General features: G+C 37.5%; 1 protein-coding gene across 1 annotated transcript in view; it reads right to left on the reverse strand.

Moving 5' to 3' along the window:
• The window catches only part of PIK3R3 (phosphoinositide-3-kinase regulatory subunit 3), a 122,696-nt gene extending 109,025 nt beyond the window's left edge, over positions 1–13,671 (reverse strand). The window contains exon 1 of the mRNA XM_036892996.2: positions 12,865–13,671. Within this exon, the coding sequence (XP_036748891.1) occupies positions 12,865–12,970 (106 nt within the window). The 5' untranslated portion in view covers positions 12,971–13,671. The remainder of the gene's footprint in view (positions 1–12,864) is intronic.
• Between the last annotated feature and the right edge of the window lie 965 nt (positions 13,672–14,636).

A 14,636-nucleotide genomic window follows, 5' to 3' on the forward strand; every position in this document is an offset into this window, starting at 1 on the left:
AATAACAACAAATACCTGCTCTAGGTGTCTTAAATGTACTAATTTATATAATTCTCACAATTATGCTACCATGAGGTTAATATTCTTCTCCCTGCTATACAGACTAGGAAACTGACCAGAGTCACAAGCTAGATGACAGGGTTAAAACTGGAAATTCAAACAACAGAGTCTTAAGCTCATAAACAGCAACACTCCCCTATTTCATAAAATAACTATACTCAAGTACTTAAGCACCACACTAGTAAATAAAAACACATAAATATATTTTAATTATTCTAAAATACCAACAACTTTAGCACATAAAGTAAAAAGAAATATGTATAGCAAGGCTTCCTTCTCTCTAATTTATTTTATCTTTCATAACTTTAAGACCATTTCCTTTCCAAAGTTACTTTTAAAAGTAAATTATAGTCTAGATTAACACAGTAGTGTTTATAAAGGTAACTCAAGAATAAGTGTTCATCACTGTCACTGTTTGCAGATGACATGATATTGTACATTAAAAAAAACCAAAGAAACAACCCAAAAACTACTACAACTAATAACTGAATTCAGCAAAGCTGCTGGATACAAATTTAATACACAGAAATCTGTTGCATTCCTATATACTAATGATGAACTAGCAGAAAGAGAAATCAGGAAAATAACTCCATTTTCAATAGCATCAAAAATAATAAAATACCTAGGAATAAACCTAACCAGGGAGGTGAAAGACCTATACTCTGAAAACTAGAAGACACCCATGAGAGAAATTAAAGAAGGCACCAATAAATGGAAATACATTCCATGATCATGAATAGGAAGAAATAATATTGTCAAAATGGCCATCTGGCCTAAAGCAATCTACAGATTTATTGCAATCCCTATCAAAATACCAACAGCATTCTTTAACAAACTAGAACAAATAGTTCTAAAATTCATATGGAACCACAAAAGACCCTGAATAGCCAAAGCAACCCTGAGAAGGAGTAATAAAGCAGGGGGCACCTCACTTCCCAACTTCAAGCTTTACTAGAAAGCCACAGTAATCAAGACAATTTGGTACTGGCACAAGAACAGACCCACATATCAGAGGAACAGAATAGAGACTCCAGACATCAACCCAAACATATATGGCCAATTAATATACGATAAAGGAGCCATGGACATGCAATGGGGAAATGATGACAGCCTCTTCAACAGCTGGTGTTGGCAAAACTGGACAGCTACATGTAAGAGAATGAAACTGGATTATTGTCTAATTCCACACACAAAAGTAAATTCAAAATGGATCAAAGACCTGAATGTAGCTCTTGAAACCATAAAACTCATAGAAGAAAACATAGGCAAAAATCTCTTGAATATAAACATAAGCAACTTTTTCCTGAGCACATCTCCTCAGGCAAGGGAAACAAAAGCAAAATTGAACAAATGGGACTACATCAAACTAAAAAGCTTCTGTACAGCAATGGACACCATCAGCAGAACAAAAGGTATCCTACAGAATGGGAGAATATATTCATAAATGACTTATCTGGTAAGAGGTTAACATCCAAAATACATAAAGAGCTCACATGCCTCAACACCCAAAAAGCAAATAACCAGAGTAAAAAATGGGTGGAAGATCAGATCAGACACTTCCCCAAAGCAAAATTCAGATGACCAACAGACACATGAAAAGATGCTCCACATCACTAATTATCAGGGAAATGCAAATTAAAACCACAATGAGATATCGCCTCATACCAGTTAGAATGGCCAACATCCAAAAAACAAGGAACAACAAATGCTGGTGAGGATGTAGAGAAAGAGGGGGAACCCTCCTACACTGTTGGTGGGAATGTAAATTAGTTCAACCATTGTGGAAAGCAATATGGAGGTTCCTCAAAAAACTAAAAACAGAAATACCATTTGACCCAGGAATTCCACTCCTAGGAATTTATTTGAAGAAAACAAGATCCCTGATTCAAAAAGACATGTGCCCCTATGTTTATTGCAGCACTATTTACAATAGCCAAGATATGGAAGCAATCTAAATGTCCATCAGTAGATGAATGGATAAAGAAGAAGTGGTACATAGACACAATGGAATACTATTCAGCCATAAGAAACAAATCCTACCATTTGCAACAAAATAAATAAAACTAGAGGATATTATGCTCAGTGAAATAAGCTAGGTGGAGAAAGATAGGTACCAAATGATTTCACTCATTTGTGGAGTGTGAGTGACAACAAAGCAAAACTGAAGGAACAAAACAGCAGCAGACTCACCGACTCCAAGAAGGGACTAGAGTTTACCCAATGGAAGGGGCTGGGGAAGGTGGGTAGGGAGGGAGGAGATTAAGGGGCATTATAATTAGCACTCACAATGTAGGTAGGTCACGGGGAAGGCAGTACGGCATGGAGAAGACAAGTAATGACTCTAGCATCAATGCAGTGGCGGGGCAGACTTGATAATATGGCTGAATGTTGAAACCACAATGTTGCTCAACTGAAATGTGCATAAGATTTTTCTATCAATGATACCTTAACTAAAAAAAAGAGTGAATATTCATTCAAAGAGCTAAGGTCACATATGCTGCTTTGCACCCAAATGTCAGAGATCAGAAATTACAATACTTCAGAAAAGAAAAAAATACATCAAAAAATATAGTTTTGGTATCATTTTAAAAACTAAATCTTTTAATTATTAAGGCATATAGAGAAATATAAAACTAAAAGAAATTAGAAAATAAAGAGACCAGTCAGTTTAGAAATGGCAAGCTATATAACCAGTAATAATAATATTCAGAATCCAACCACTTTTCACCACCTCTGTAGCTTCTACCTTTGTCCAAGCCACCATCCCTCAGCTTGTTTAACTGCAATAGCCTCCTATCCAGTTTCTCCACTTGCACCTTTTCCTACTCTCCATCAGCAGCCAGAATGATCTTTTAGGCCAGGAATCATAACACATCAGTATTCAATACACTTGGAGGGCTTCTCATCTCAAATTTTAAAATCCGAAGTTCTTACAATGTCCTACAGTCTTACCCATCATCCATACCATCACTTTTCATTTCTTACCACTTTTCTTTCATTCCACTCCAGCCACACTGGCCTCCTCTGGTGCTTCCTCTCAATGGAAGAAAGATTATGTCACAAAGCATCCCAGCTTAATAATAATGAAAATAGCAACATTAACAACAAATGCCTCCTCTAAATGTTTTACAAGCAGTAATTCATATAATTCTGACAATAACCCTACAATGGGGTTAATATTCTTTTCTCTGCTACACAGACTAGGAAACTGTCAGCGTCGCAAGCTAAAAGATGAGAGATGTTCCTGCCTCAGAGTAAGTCATTTAGGGTTCCCTCTCCCTGGCACACTCTCTGCCCTCACAACTCCCTCACCTCCTTTAGGTCATGCCCTCCTTTTCCTCCTATTTAAAATAGCAGTTCCCCCACCCAGCACTCTCTATTTTTGTTCTTTTTCTATCATTATCACCATCACTATGTATTTTACTTATGAATTTTATTCTCTGCTCTCTACCCTCCCTTAAAAATATATACTCCATGAATACAGGGAGTTTTGCTGTTCTGATCACTGCTATACCTAGAACAGTACCTGACAATAAAATAGTTGTTGAAAGACATTAATTAATTAACACATGAATAAAAACATTTATGGGTGCTTAACATGTCCCAGGCACCATGTTAAGTGCTTTACGGTTATTAATTTACTAAATCCTCACATCAATCCTATTGAAGGACCATTATAATCCTCATTTTTAGGTAAGGGTACCACTGTCATCCACATATTTTAGGTGAGGAAACTGAAACTCAGAAGAGATAAGTAAATCTCTCAGGGATACATGTCACAATGTAGCAGAGGCACAATCTGAATTTAGGCAGTGTGATTCCAGAGCCCCTCATTTTACTAGCCCACTATATACTGCCTCTAGATTTCCAACATACTGAAAGAGTCAAGACTTAGTTACATAGTACATTTTAATTGAAAGACATGACCTACCAGTTACTTTAGTGTCCTAATTTTTAAGGCTAGTCAGTCAAATCATAAGTTATTCCACTTATTACTTAATTTACTAAACTTTGAACTTTGGAATTTAGTTTTGCCAAATGCCCTCTCACACTCATTTACTTGATACATTAATATACTCTATATCAACGCTTTGCAAGCCTCAAATAAGGAAACCATCAACCAGAGAAGTTAACTTCCTTATCTTCTAGTAAGCAATTGACAAGAAAGACAGGAAAAGGCATCTCTTATATATAACTGCCAATATTATGTAACCCTGCAAATTCCAATTTAAAAAATGAAAATAGGTTTCCTACAGCTGGATTTAGTTTTGGGAAAAAAAAAATAACTTGCTAATTCTTTTTATTTACTAACACAAAGACAGAACTTTGAAAAGTGCTATGATTCTCCAAATCGTTTTCCAGAATGGCCCTTGTTCATTACCTACCTAGCATTCATCCCCTTTCCTTTGTAACAGAAGCCCTCCCCAATACAATGCCTCAGGGAAAGTCATCACCACTCCAGATTTCTGGCAAGGACTTGGTTAGTTCAAGAGAATTCACTAGTGATTGGTTCACAAATGTGCATATGGCCCAATTCTGGATAAAATGATGAGGTGAAAGAAGTCTGCTAGAGGTTTTGTAAGGTTTCTTCTCTCTGAAAACAGGCATGGAAGAGACATCTTTCTTCTTCTTTTAGAAGTTCTTATGTACAGATATGACAGCTGAGATCACTACAACCATTTTTGTACTAGCCTGAATGAAAGATGAAGCCAACACCAAGGACAGCAGAATTCAACCATGGTAAGAATATGGGTTTTTACTGACATTGCTGAACTGCTGTAACCAACCAACCCTGAAGCCTATTATATGAAAAGATAAAATTTCTTATTTCTTAAGCCATTTTGAATTAGGTTTTGCTGCTTGCAGCTGAAAACATACTAACTAAATACATTTTTATGAATCATATCCCAGGACTAACCTCAGAAAAAAGGTTTGTGGTTAATTCTACAAATGCATATTGGAAATTCAACATGAATTATACCATACTGAATAACTCTTGTTGTAAAGTTACAAAGTCAAAAATAATAATACATATGAAAGAACAGACTCTAAGGCAATATTTTTCTAGCACAAATGGTTCATTTCTATGAGGCCTTCTCCAAAACAATTTATAGACAAATTTTCAATTTGATTTATGATTGAATTTATTTTTCTTAAGTTTAAAAACTACAAAAATAAGTATTTAAGATTACATAGCCACATGCTCTGGATTTTTCGACCTATACCCGTAGACAAGGGGAGACAATCTGGCCCTCAAACAGAACATCAGACAGGAAGTCCAAGGCTGAATAATGGTAGACGGTATGACGTGATGGTATTGACTTCAGCTTTGTGTTGGCTCATATTTACAGGGCACAGGGCAGTTTTTTACTGACATGGGACATGCAAAATGGTATGATCTGGCAGGCTGGATCTAACCTACTGCCTCTTCTATAAAAAGAATATGTTAACCCTCTTAATTTTATATGAACTTACAAATATGCATAAGAAAAAACAAATAAACCATATCTGGACAAACTATTTGGATACTGATCTTTTAAGGCTTGATGACTGACCTTACCTTGTTATTGCAAGTCAAGTCTTACCCATTCAATATTTAATTGGTATAGTAATACATTGGGTAACTTCAATCTACATTTGGCCCAGTGCTATGTAAAATTAGCCTAATAAATATTCAAAAACTTACTACTCATATACAACATGGAGAATATAGCCAACAATTCTATAACATCTTTCTATACTGACAAATAGTAATAGCATTAGTGAGGGTGGGGAGGTTGCGGAAGGAGAACTTAATAATTCAGGTAGCTGTTGAACCACTGTGTTGTATATTTGAAACCTACATAAGATTGTTTATCGACAACACTTTAGTTTAAAAAAAACCTTACTACTCACTTCTAATTCTTAAAAATTTCAAAAATGACTCTTACTCAAAACCATAAAATTTTGCTAGTAATGTTTAGTATTACATTTTTTATTGTTTTGTTAGAATAAATGATCTAAGTTTAAAGGTCACATATTGATAATAAATGGTATCAACATTTCAAAACTCAAGTCACAAAATGAAGTTGGTTGGGTCCACAGGCCTAAATTCATCAAAATATTTAGGTATTGGATGTTTAGAGAAAAAATCAAAAAATGAAAAAGAAATACAATAACTTGACCTCAAGAAGCTTATATCTTTTTGGGGAGATAAATTATATCCACAAACTAATTAAATGCTATACTAAAACACATGATTTTGTGTCAAAATAACAGATCACAGCCCTAGATAATCATGAGGTTCAGTGCTAGAATTTTTGGAGGAAGAAAAGAAAGAAGGGGATCTTGCAAATTATCCTAATTTGAAGATGGGGGTGGGATAGGCATAATCTAACATAAGCAGTAGCATAAGCAAAGGCTGGAGATGGGAATAAGCAAGTGTATACCTTGAGGACAGCAAGGAATTGGGCTAGAAATTAAAATAGAGGATTAGTAATTAAGTTGGAAACATAAATTGGCACCATATTACTAAAGATCATGTATGCCAAGTTTAAGAACATGGCCTCTGCTTAAAAGAAATGGAGCTTCTGATTATGTCTAACTAGTGTGGATTGACAATGAAAATGTTTCAGTAAGATTAACCTGCCTTAGAATTCATGATAAACTTTTGAGGAAAGGAAAGAAAAAACTAGAAACAGAGCAACCAGTTAGGAGGTACTGGTTAAGAACATGGGTGTTAAGAGTCAGTCAGACAGACCTGCTCTGCTACTTGCTAGCTGAGAGGCATTGAATAAGTTATTAAACAACTAAGTCTCAGTATCCTGTCTGTAAAGTAGGGTAATAAAAGTGCTTATTTTACAAGGTTGTTGTGTGGCTAAAAGAAATACTACACATAAAAGCATTTAACATAGTGCTTAGTCTTTATTAATTATTCAACAAATGTTAGCAACTATTACCTTCATTACAAATCATTTCAAATGTGAGGTGATGAGGAACTAGACAAGAGCAATAGAAACTAAAAAAAGAGAATGACCTGGAGTGACATTTCCATAGATTCATGAGATGTTCCAACTAGAAAAAACCCTAGAGAATTCTTCCAAAAACAAAATGGTCCCAGTTTAAATGTCAGGGATGAAAAATGGGACAAGACAGCTCAAAAGGTTTGGACTCAAGAGCACCCAATGAGGTAGACTTAGGATAATTATATGTTATTAGTATGTTTTAAGATATAAGCTACAATGAACTGGGTTCGTGCCATATGCCAAACACTGAGCCTAGGTATTGATATAGTCCATCTAATCCCCAGAGCAACTCTGAAAGGTAAGTATTAGTTTACAAAACAGCATTGACATTCCAATTCTCAATGCTCAGAGACATGAAGTACTAATCATATAACCTTGGGCAGTGTTAGAAGCAAAGCTAGTAGGTTTGGATACCATATCATGTTTCCAAAGCCTGTGTTTTTTACTATATTCAGGCTGCATCACCCTTTAATAGCAATAAAAATTATATCGTATCAATAAACATATTTGTAATTATTTTTCTACCTACTTTGCTAAATATAGTGACCATAAACATATCCAATCTTTCAAACATTCTATGAAAAATAAAAAGGTATTCAGCATGAAAACACTGAGAATAAACTTTAAAAACATTATCAAATGACATCTCACCATACTCCTAATGAAAACAGTTGGACATACTATAAACTGCAATATATTAAATAAAAGCAATGACTAATCTTTTCCAACAAGAAGATGCGGAAAAAACTGGCATGGTTATTACATCACTTGACTATATTAACATTTAGCCCATACTACAATATCATTAAAAAGTGATACCTAGCTCAAAAGAAGTATCTTACCACACACAGGAGAAACATTTATATAAGAAGAACCAACCCATCAAATGTTCAGAGTTACAAAGAAAAATTCAACCACAGAAGTAGAATGCCCAACCTGCTTAAGAGTAAGGACCACATGGTAGCAGGTGAATTATTTCTTCAATTACTTTCCCCAACCACATGGCCAGAGTGCCAGTTGTCCACCAGAATGTTACTTAATCTAAATTTCACCAGGATGAAAATACCAGCTATACCAGAGTGAGCAAGTATGTTTCCTGAAATCATCTTTTTATCTGGCTTCAAAAAAGTCAGAAGATACTTTACTAGGTTGGCCGTCAAACTATGTAGTCAAGTAACTTCTCAAAGTGTAGTCCAGAGACCCCTGAGGGTCCCCAAGGCCCTTTCAGAGGGTTCAAGAGGACAAAAATATTTTCATGGTATTACTAAGACATTATTTGCTTTTTGCACTCTCATTCTCTCACAACTATACAGTGGAGTTTTCCAGAGACTATGATGACCTGTGATGTCTCAACAAACTGAATGCTGGAACAGACCTGGAATTTAGATGGCTTCTGTTAAGCCAGGCATTAAAGATTAAAAAGACAGACATCAAAGTTATTTGCGAAAATGTAAAACAATGATGCTTTTCTAATTTTTTTGTTGTTTTCTGGAAAATGTAGGTTTTTTTCAAAAGTTATGTTAACATAATGCTTTATTATTTTTAAATAAATTAACTATGTTTTAAATGTTTTATTCTAAAACAGTAAATATCCATAAATATAACCAAACCAGAAGCTCTTTGGGATCTTCAATTAATTTTAAGAGTATAACAGGGTGATGATGAGGGGAGTCTAGTAAACATAATGATGTTCATGTAATTGTAGATTGATACCAAAATTAAAATTAAAATTAAAATTAAAAAAGAGTATAACAGGGATATGGAGACCAAAATAATTGAGAACCGCTTTTCTGGACCTTCCTATATTCATGTTTGGCTGAACAATTAAAACTTTTCATTTCCCATTACAGTTGACCCTTGAACAACACAGGTTTGAACAGCACAGATCTTATACTTATACACAGTTTTTTTTTCAACAAATATATTGGAAAAAATTTTGGAGATTTGTGACAATTTGAAAAAACATTTTCTTTCCTCTAATTTACTTTATTGAAAGAATACAGTATATAATACATATAACATACTAAATATGTGTTAATCAACCATTTATGTTATTGCTAAGGCTTCTGGTCAGCAGTAAGCTATTAGTTAATTTGGGAGAGGTCAAAGTTATACATATATTTTCAACCACATGGGGGGTCAGCAACCTTAACCCCCATGTGGTTCAAGGGTCAACTGTACTACTGAAGAGATGCTCTTGCTCTACATATAATTTCAGAAATTTGTCTTGATTAAAACAAAAAAAGTCTGCAATTTTAAAAAGAATTATATTCATTAACTTTAAAAAGAAATTATTACATCTTCCCAAAATAAAAACAATGACAATGTCCAAAATAAACTGTAAGCTACTAGACCACTATCTACATAAGCTTTGAGCATGAGTTTATGATCAATTATGTATTGATAATCCTCCAGTAGCTCATATAACAAAAGCAGGGCTCTTTGAGAGGCCTATTAGAGAATAACCCCAATTCGCAAATAACAATAGGATTAACCAAGATACTTACAAGCAATTCTCTGTACCACAATCTCAACTTTTCCAAAAAAAAAGTATATGTTTCAATGTTTCATCTAAACAGTTCAGTATTTCTATTGCTTCTGGGAAATACATAAAGATTAAGACATCAAATTCCCATTCCTTACATTGCAGTAAGTAACAGTAGATGTAGCAATCCATGCAGTTATTAGGAACCTTCAGGATACATGGTAATGGTGGTTTTTCAAAAGATAAGCTGGAGAAAAACATCTTTGAAAACCAGTTTTTGAGGCCACTGGAAGCAATAATAGATAATTGTGCATTTTTGGTTCAGTCTAAAATCAAGATGTAAACCGTATTCTTAAAACTGTAATATCAATACTACAGTTAAGGGCCCTAAGTCAACAACTCTGTAATTCAGAAGTTATTTAACCCTAGGATATTCCAATAGCCAAAGAAAGGTGACCAAGGACTTTTAAGTAGAAAAGCGCTTAAAAGTCTAGAAAGAAATGGTGCTCCTTACGTATTTATTAATTCAATACATATGTATTAAACTGCCTACTACTTGCAAGATTCTGAGCAAGCTAAGCAGCTCGTAATCTGGAGAGAAGACAATTCCATGGGGAAAGTGTACTAACTAAATGCAGAAGCAACTCTAGATAAACTAGAAGTTCTAAGAAATGCTAGGAGAGAGAGAGAGAAAAGGAAGGAAACATGTCTTCTAACACAGGAATTGGGGAACACACATCCTGGCAAAGAAGGCATCTAACCTGGGCTCTAAACTCATATAAACATACAAAATTTCAACAAGTAACCACTGGGAGTGAAAAGCATCCCAGGAAGAGGAAAAAGCATACATTCAAGGAGCAGCAAGTACAGAACTGCTTCCATAGAACTTGTGATAGACTCCAGGAGGAGACTAGGCTGGAAAATTAGGTTGGTAGCAAAAACAGAGGGACTTATATATGACAGGGTGAGCAAACTGGGGCTTTTTTCAGTAGGCAAAGGGAAGTCGTTGGAAGATTTACCATTGGAAGGCAAATCATTAGATGATACTTTAATACTACTATGGACCACACAGAAACAGAGGGAGAACAATTAGTGTGCTACCATAACAGTCCTGTCCAGGAAGGAAATAAGAGCTTGAACTGGATAGGGTCTAGGAAAAAGACAGATAAAGGATATGCTGCCACCTAAATAAATTATTCTCTGTTTATTATTATTTACTTAGTTTTAAATGTTTCAAAAACTTAATTTATCACACAAAACAAGGTTGGTGTTCATATTATTTCCATTAAAAAACATTCACTTCATAGACACTATTTCAGCACATTCAAGTGTGCTTCCTTTTAAAAAGCTTCCAGAAATAACTAACTGTATTCTACATTAAGGTTACAACAGCATATGCATATTTTCAATATTCTGAATAGAATCTCAGTATGCAAAATCTCATTCAAGGATGAACATTTTCAACTCAAAAGTTTATTTCCATGAAATACACAGTTTGGATCAGAATTTGCTATACAACCTTGTAAGACCCACATCACTACATAATTCGTCAACTTTTTAAAAAATCATTTTTGGACAACTCAACTCAACTTGGCCAATATTTTTCTACTAGGCCCATATTTTTCAAACATCAGTGCCTTCTTTATTTTTCTCCCCTCCTCCCCACTCACCTCTCCGCCCATACAAATTCCCTTTGTATGTCTGCAAGGCAAAATACTATATGATTGTAAGGCAGTTTGAATATATAATTCTTATAATAACAAATCTAGAATTATTAACCCTACTTTATAGAGGACAGGAACCAATGATGTACTAAATTTCCATGTACATGAATGACAAACGCATCTAATAGAAATGATACTTTACCATTGGGGAAACAAAGGGGGAAATACACACAATAGATGGGTGGCAAATCTCACAAACTTTGTGTAACACTAAAAAGCTGCATCTGGATTGCAGTCACAATAATAATACAAATAAAGAAGGTTCCAAATAAGGAGAAAAGAAAAAAATTCTAAGAGATCACTAAGAGTGACAAAGGTTGATTCAATATTAGTTTTTAATATAGCATCATTTAGTACTATGACTAATTTAAAAAGAACAAAGAGGATAATTCACCGTTCACAAGGACACAGGGAATAATTTCTACATATGTTCTATAAAACAGTTATACTTCATTACACTTGCATGGGCTCAAATCCTTTCAAACATTTCTAAAAATACAGTCTTATAATAATTGAGGTTCCCCAATGACACACAATTTGTTCTGCAGGTTTAGCTGTAACACATTTTTAAAAGACAGGATGAATTCATCTTCAACAAAAATAAGGAGTCACAAAGGCCCTCTACTTATTCAAAATCATTACATACAGCACTGTCTATAATTCAAACAGGGTTTGAAAATCTGACAGCTAATAACCATAAAATGGGGTAGACTTTAAAGAAAAAAATTACCCAACTTTTCCATTTCCCTTCTTTCTCCTTTTCTACCAGATACACAAAATGTCTGTAAGGGTCTCAGACAAAGCTCTAAAATAAAAATACAGTATATGTATCATTCACATTATATGTATTCAAACCTATCACATATATGTACACATCATATACATTTACACAAAAAGGTTCCTCCTTCACTCTAAGAATTGAAGTTACATTAAACCCTATCTCATAAATTAAGTAACCATAAATTAAAGAGTAATAAAATATTGCACATAGATCTCTATGAGCGACTATATTCTGAGAAGAAAAACCTCAGACTAAGGCCATAACTGAATAAAAACGCCCAATCCGTTAAAATCACTAACCGGCATTTGATTTCGGTATAAAATAAAAAATCACATAGGCAACCCAGTTTGAGAAGTTAACGAAGGGAAAACACAACGAACCAAATGAGACAAACATATGAAGTGTCAAGCTTTAAAGAATTTCCCCAAAGGCAAAGACTGACTTCAAGTCTGGGATATCAAGCATCCTTTGCAGGTAGAAGAATCTTTAATTGAAAAAGAAAAAAAGGGGTGATGGGGGTGGGGGACACGACAAAAAACTGAACGACACGCAAAGGCAAAGAAGTAAAAGAAATGGGTCTCTCCTCCCACCCCTACTCCAGCCCCCACCCCCACCCTCTAGGACAATAGGATCAGGGTCCTAACTGCAAACTTTAAACGTGTAAACCAGAAGCAGTTTTACTGCAGCTCTAACTGCAAATCTGCCCCTCATCCCATCTAGCGCACCAACGAATACTTCTACCCTGAAAACATCAAGGTCTTGTTGAACACATATCAGACCCACCACAAGATTCCTTTTTCTCCCAAGTACCTGGAGGATCCATTTCAATATAAAATATCAGTTCTGTCGAATAGGGCATCATCACCTCCCTCCAGTCTGCGTCATCGCGGTCCATACTCCACACGGTATTGTACATCGCGCTGTCAGGGGCAGGTCGTCAAGAAATATATAGAAAGCATATATTTTTTATCGGATATTTAAAAATCTAAAAATATGTATCTGTAAAAGTCCCACACGGAAATGTACTTCGGGTTTCCAAGTGCCGGTACAAGTCTAGCCAACTACCAGGACGAGGACGGGGTCCTCCCCCTCGCTCCTCCTACAACCCTCAGGAAAATGCCCCCGAACTTTCCAACTACGGGCTTTTCTCCTCGAGGGGTTACAGAAAGGCTTGGGGGGACGGAGGGCAGAGGTGTTAAAAAGCAGTTTCCCAAAAATCCCTTCAACACAGCTCTCTCCAAAGAGAAAAGCTTCCACCGCCTCCAAATCTTTCCGCGGAAGCCACTTGAGTCCTTCCAGGGAGAGAGAATGAAGAGGGGAGGGAAAAAAAGAACGCGTTGGTATAAAGGTGGGTAAGTGACAAAAGCAGGCATAAAAAAGAAGATGGGTATTGCGCTCAAGTTTCGGGGTCCCACTGGTCTGCAGAGAACGATCCCCTCAGGGACCGGGACTCGGGCTCCGCTCCGGTTGGGCTCGGAACCGAAGCTGCTGCAGCCTCGGGACTGGGGCCTCTCAGAGAGTCCAGTTAGCGCTGCTCGACTGGGAGCTCCCGCCGGGCCGTACGCAAGCCCGCCACCGTTGGCTCCCCTCACGCTCTGCCCGGACTCCAGCCACTAGAGTTTCATTTTAACGGCGCGGAGGGGGACACCCGCCTCCGCCTCCGCGCTCCCCTCCTGAGGCGCCACCTTGGCGCGCCACGCAGGGAGGACAGCTAGCATCCCCACTGTCCCTTCCCCTTTATTCTGCCTCGATATACTGTGGGTTCTCTCAGATGCCCAACAAAATGTTCAGAAAACTGTTCTCCATCTCAGTTTTTAACTCTCCCCACAGCTGTCTTGGTCTCGGCTCCTTAACCATCCATCCTCTCCCCCTCAAAGTCAAGCAGAATGGTACGGCCCGGGCGCTGGCCGCACGCCAGGAGTCAGTGCCGCGAGCTCGCGAGCCACGCGGGGAGGGAGGGGAGAAGGAAGGAGGGGGAAGAGAGGAAAAAGTGAGTGGTGATTGGCCGATCCCGGTTGCCGGAGCTCGGAGCCTGCGTCTTTTGTCTGCCTTTGCTTCGGAGGAGCGGGAGACGGCTGCGCGCTCCAAGCGGGCCAATCGGGAGCCAGCCGGCGCTGGCCGGTGAGTCGGCAATTGGTCGGAGCCCAGTTACTAAGCGGGACAAAGGCAGAAGGGGGAAAGAAAAGAAAAGGAGGAAAAAAAAAAAAAAAGAAAGAAAGAAAGCGCAAACGGCGGTTACTGACAGACTGGGCGAGCGCTCAGGGGTTCAAGCTGCCCGGAGACAGGCGGGGCTCCCGCTGAGGCTCGGTCCGCCCGGACGAGTGAGAAGGGGAGGACCGGCTGCCGCGAGATGCCTCTGCTCGGAGACCGGCCGCGGGGGAGGGGAGTGGACAGAGGAGGACGCGTGCTGTCACTTGGCGGGACGCGCGCCCTGCTGGTCCTCGGGCAGAGTCCCTCTCCACAGACCTCTTTACTGCGCCGGGACAGCTCTCCCCGTTCCCCATGACAAATTATCAAATAACGAAAGGTCCCCAGACTCACTAGCACGGCCGTTACCGCTCAGTCAGTGACAGAATTTGCCC

This window comes from Manis pentadactyla, chromosome 4 (assembly GCF_030020395.1).
Source record: "Manis pentadactyla isolate mManPen7 chromosome 4, mManPen7.hap1, whole genome shotgun sequence".
Lineage (NCBI taxonomy): Eukaryota > Metazoa > Chordata > Mammalia > Pholidota > Manidae > Manis > Manis pentadactyla.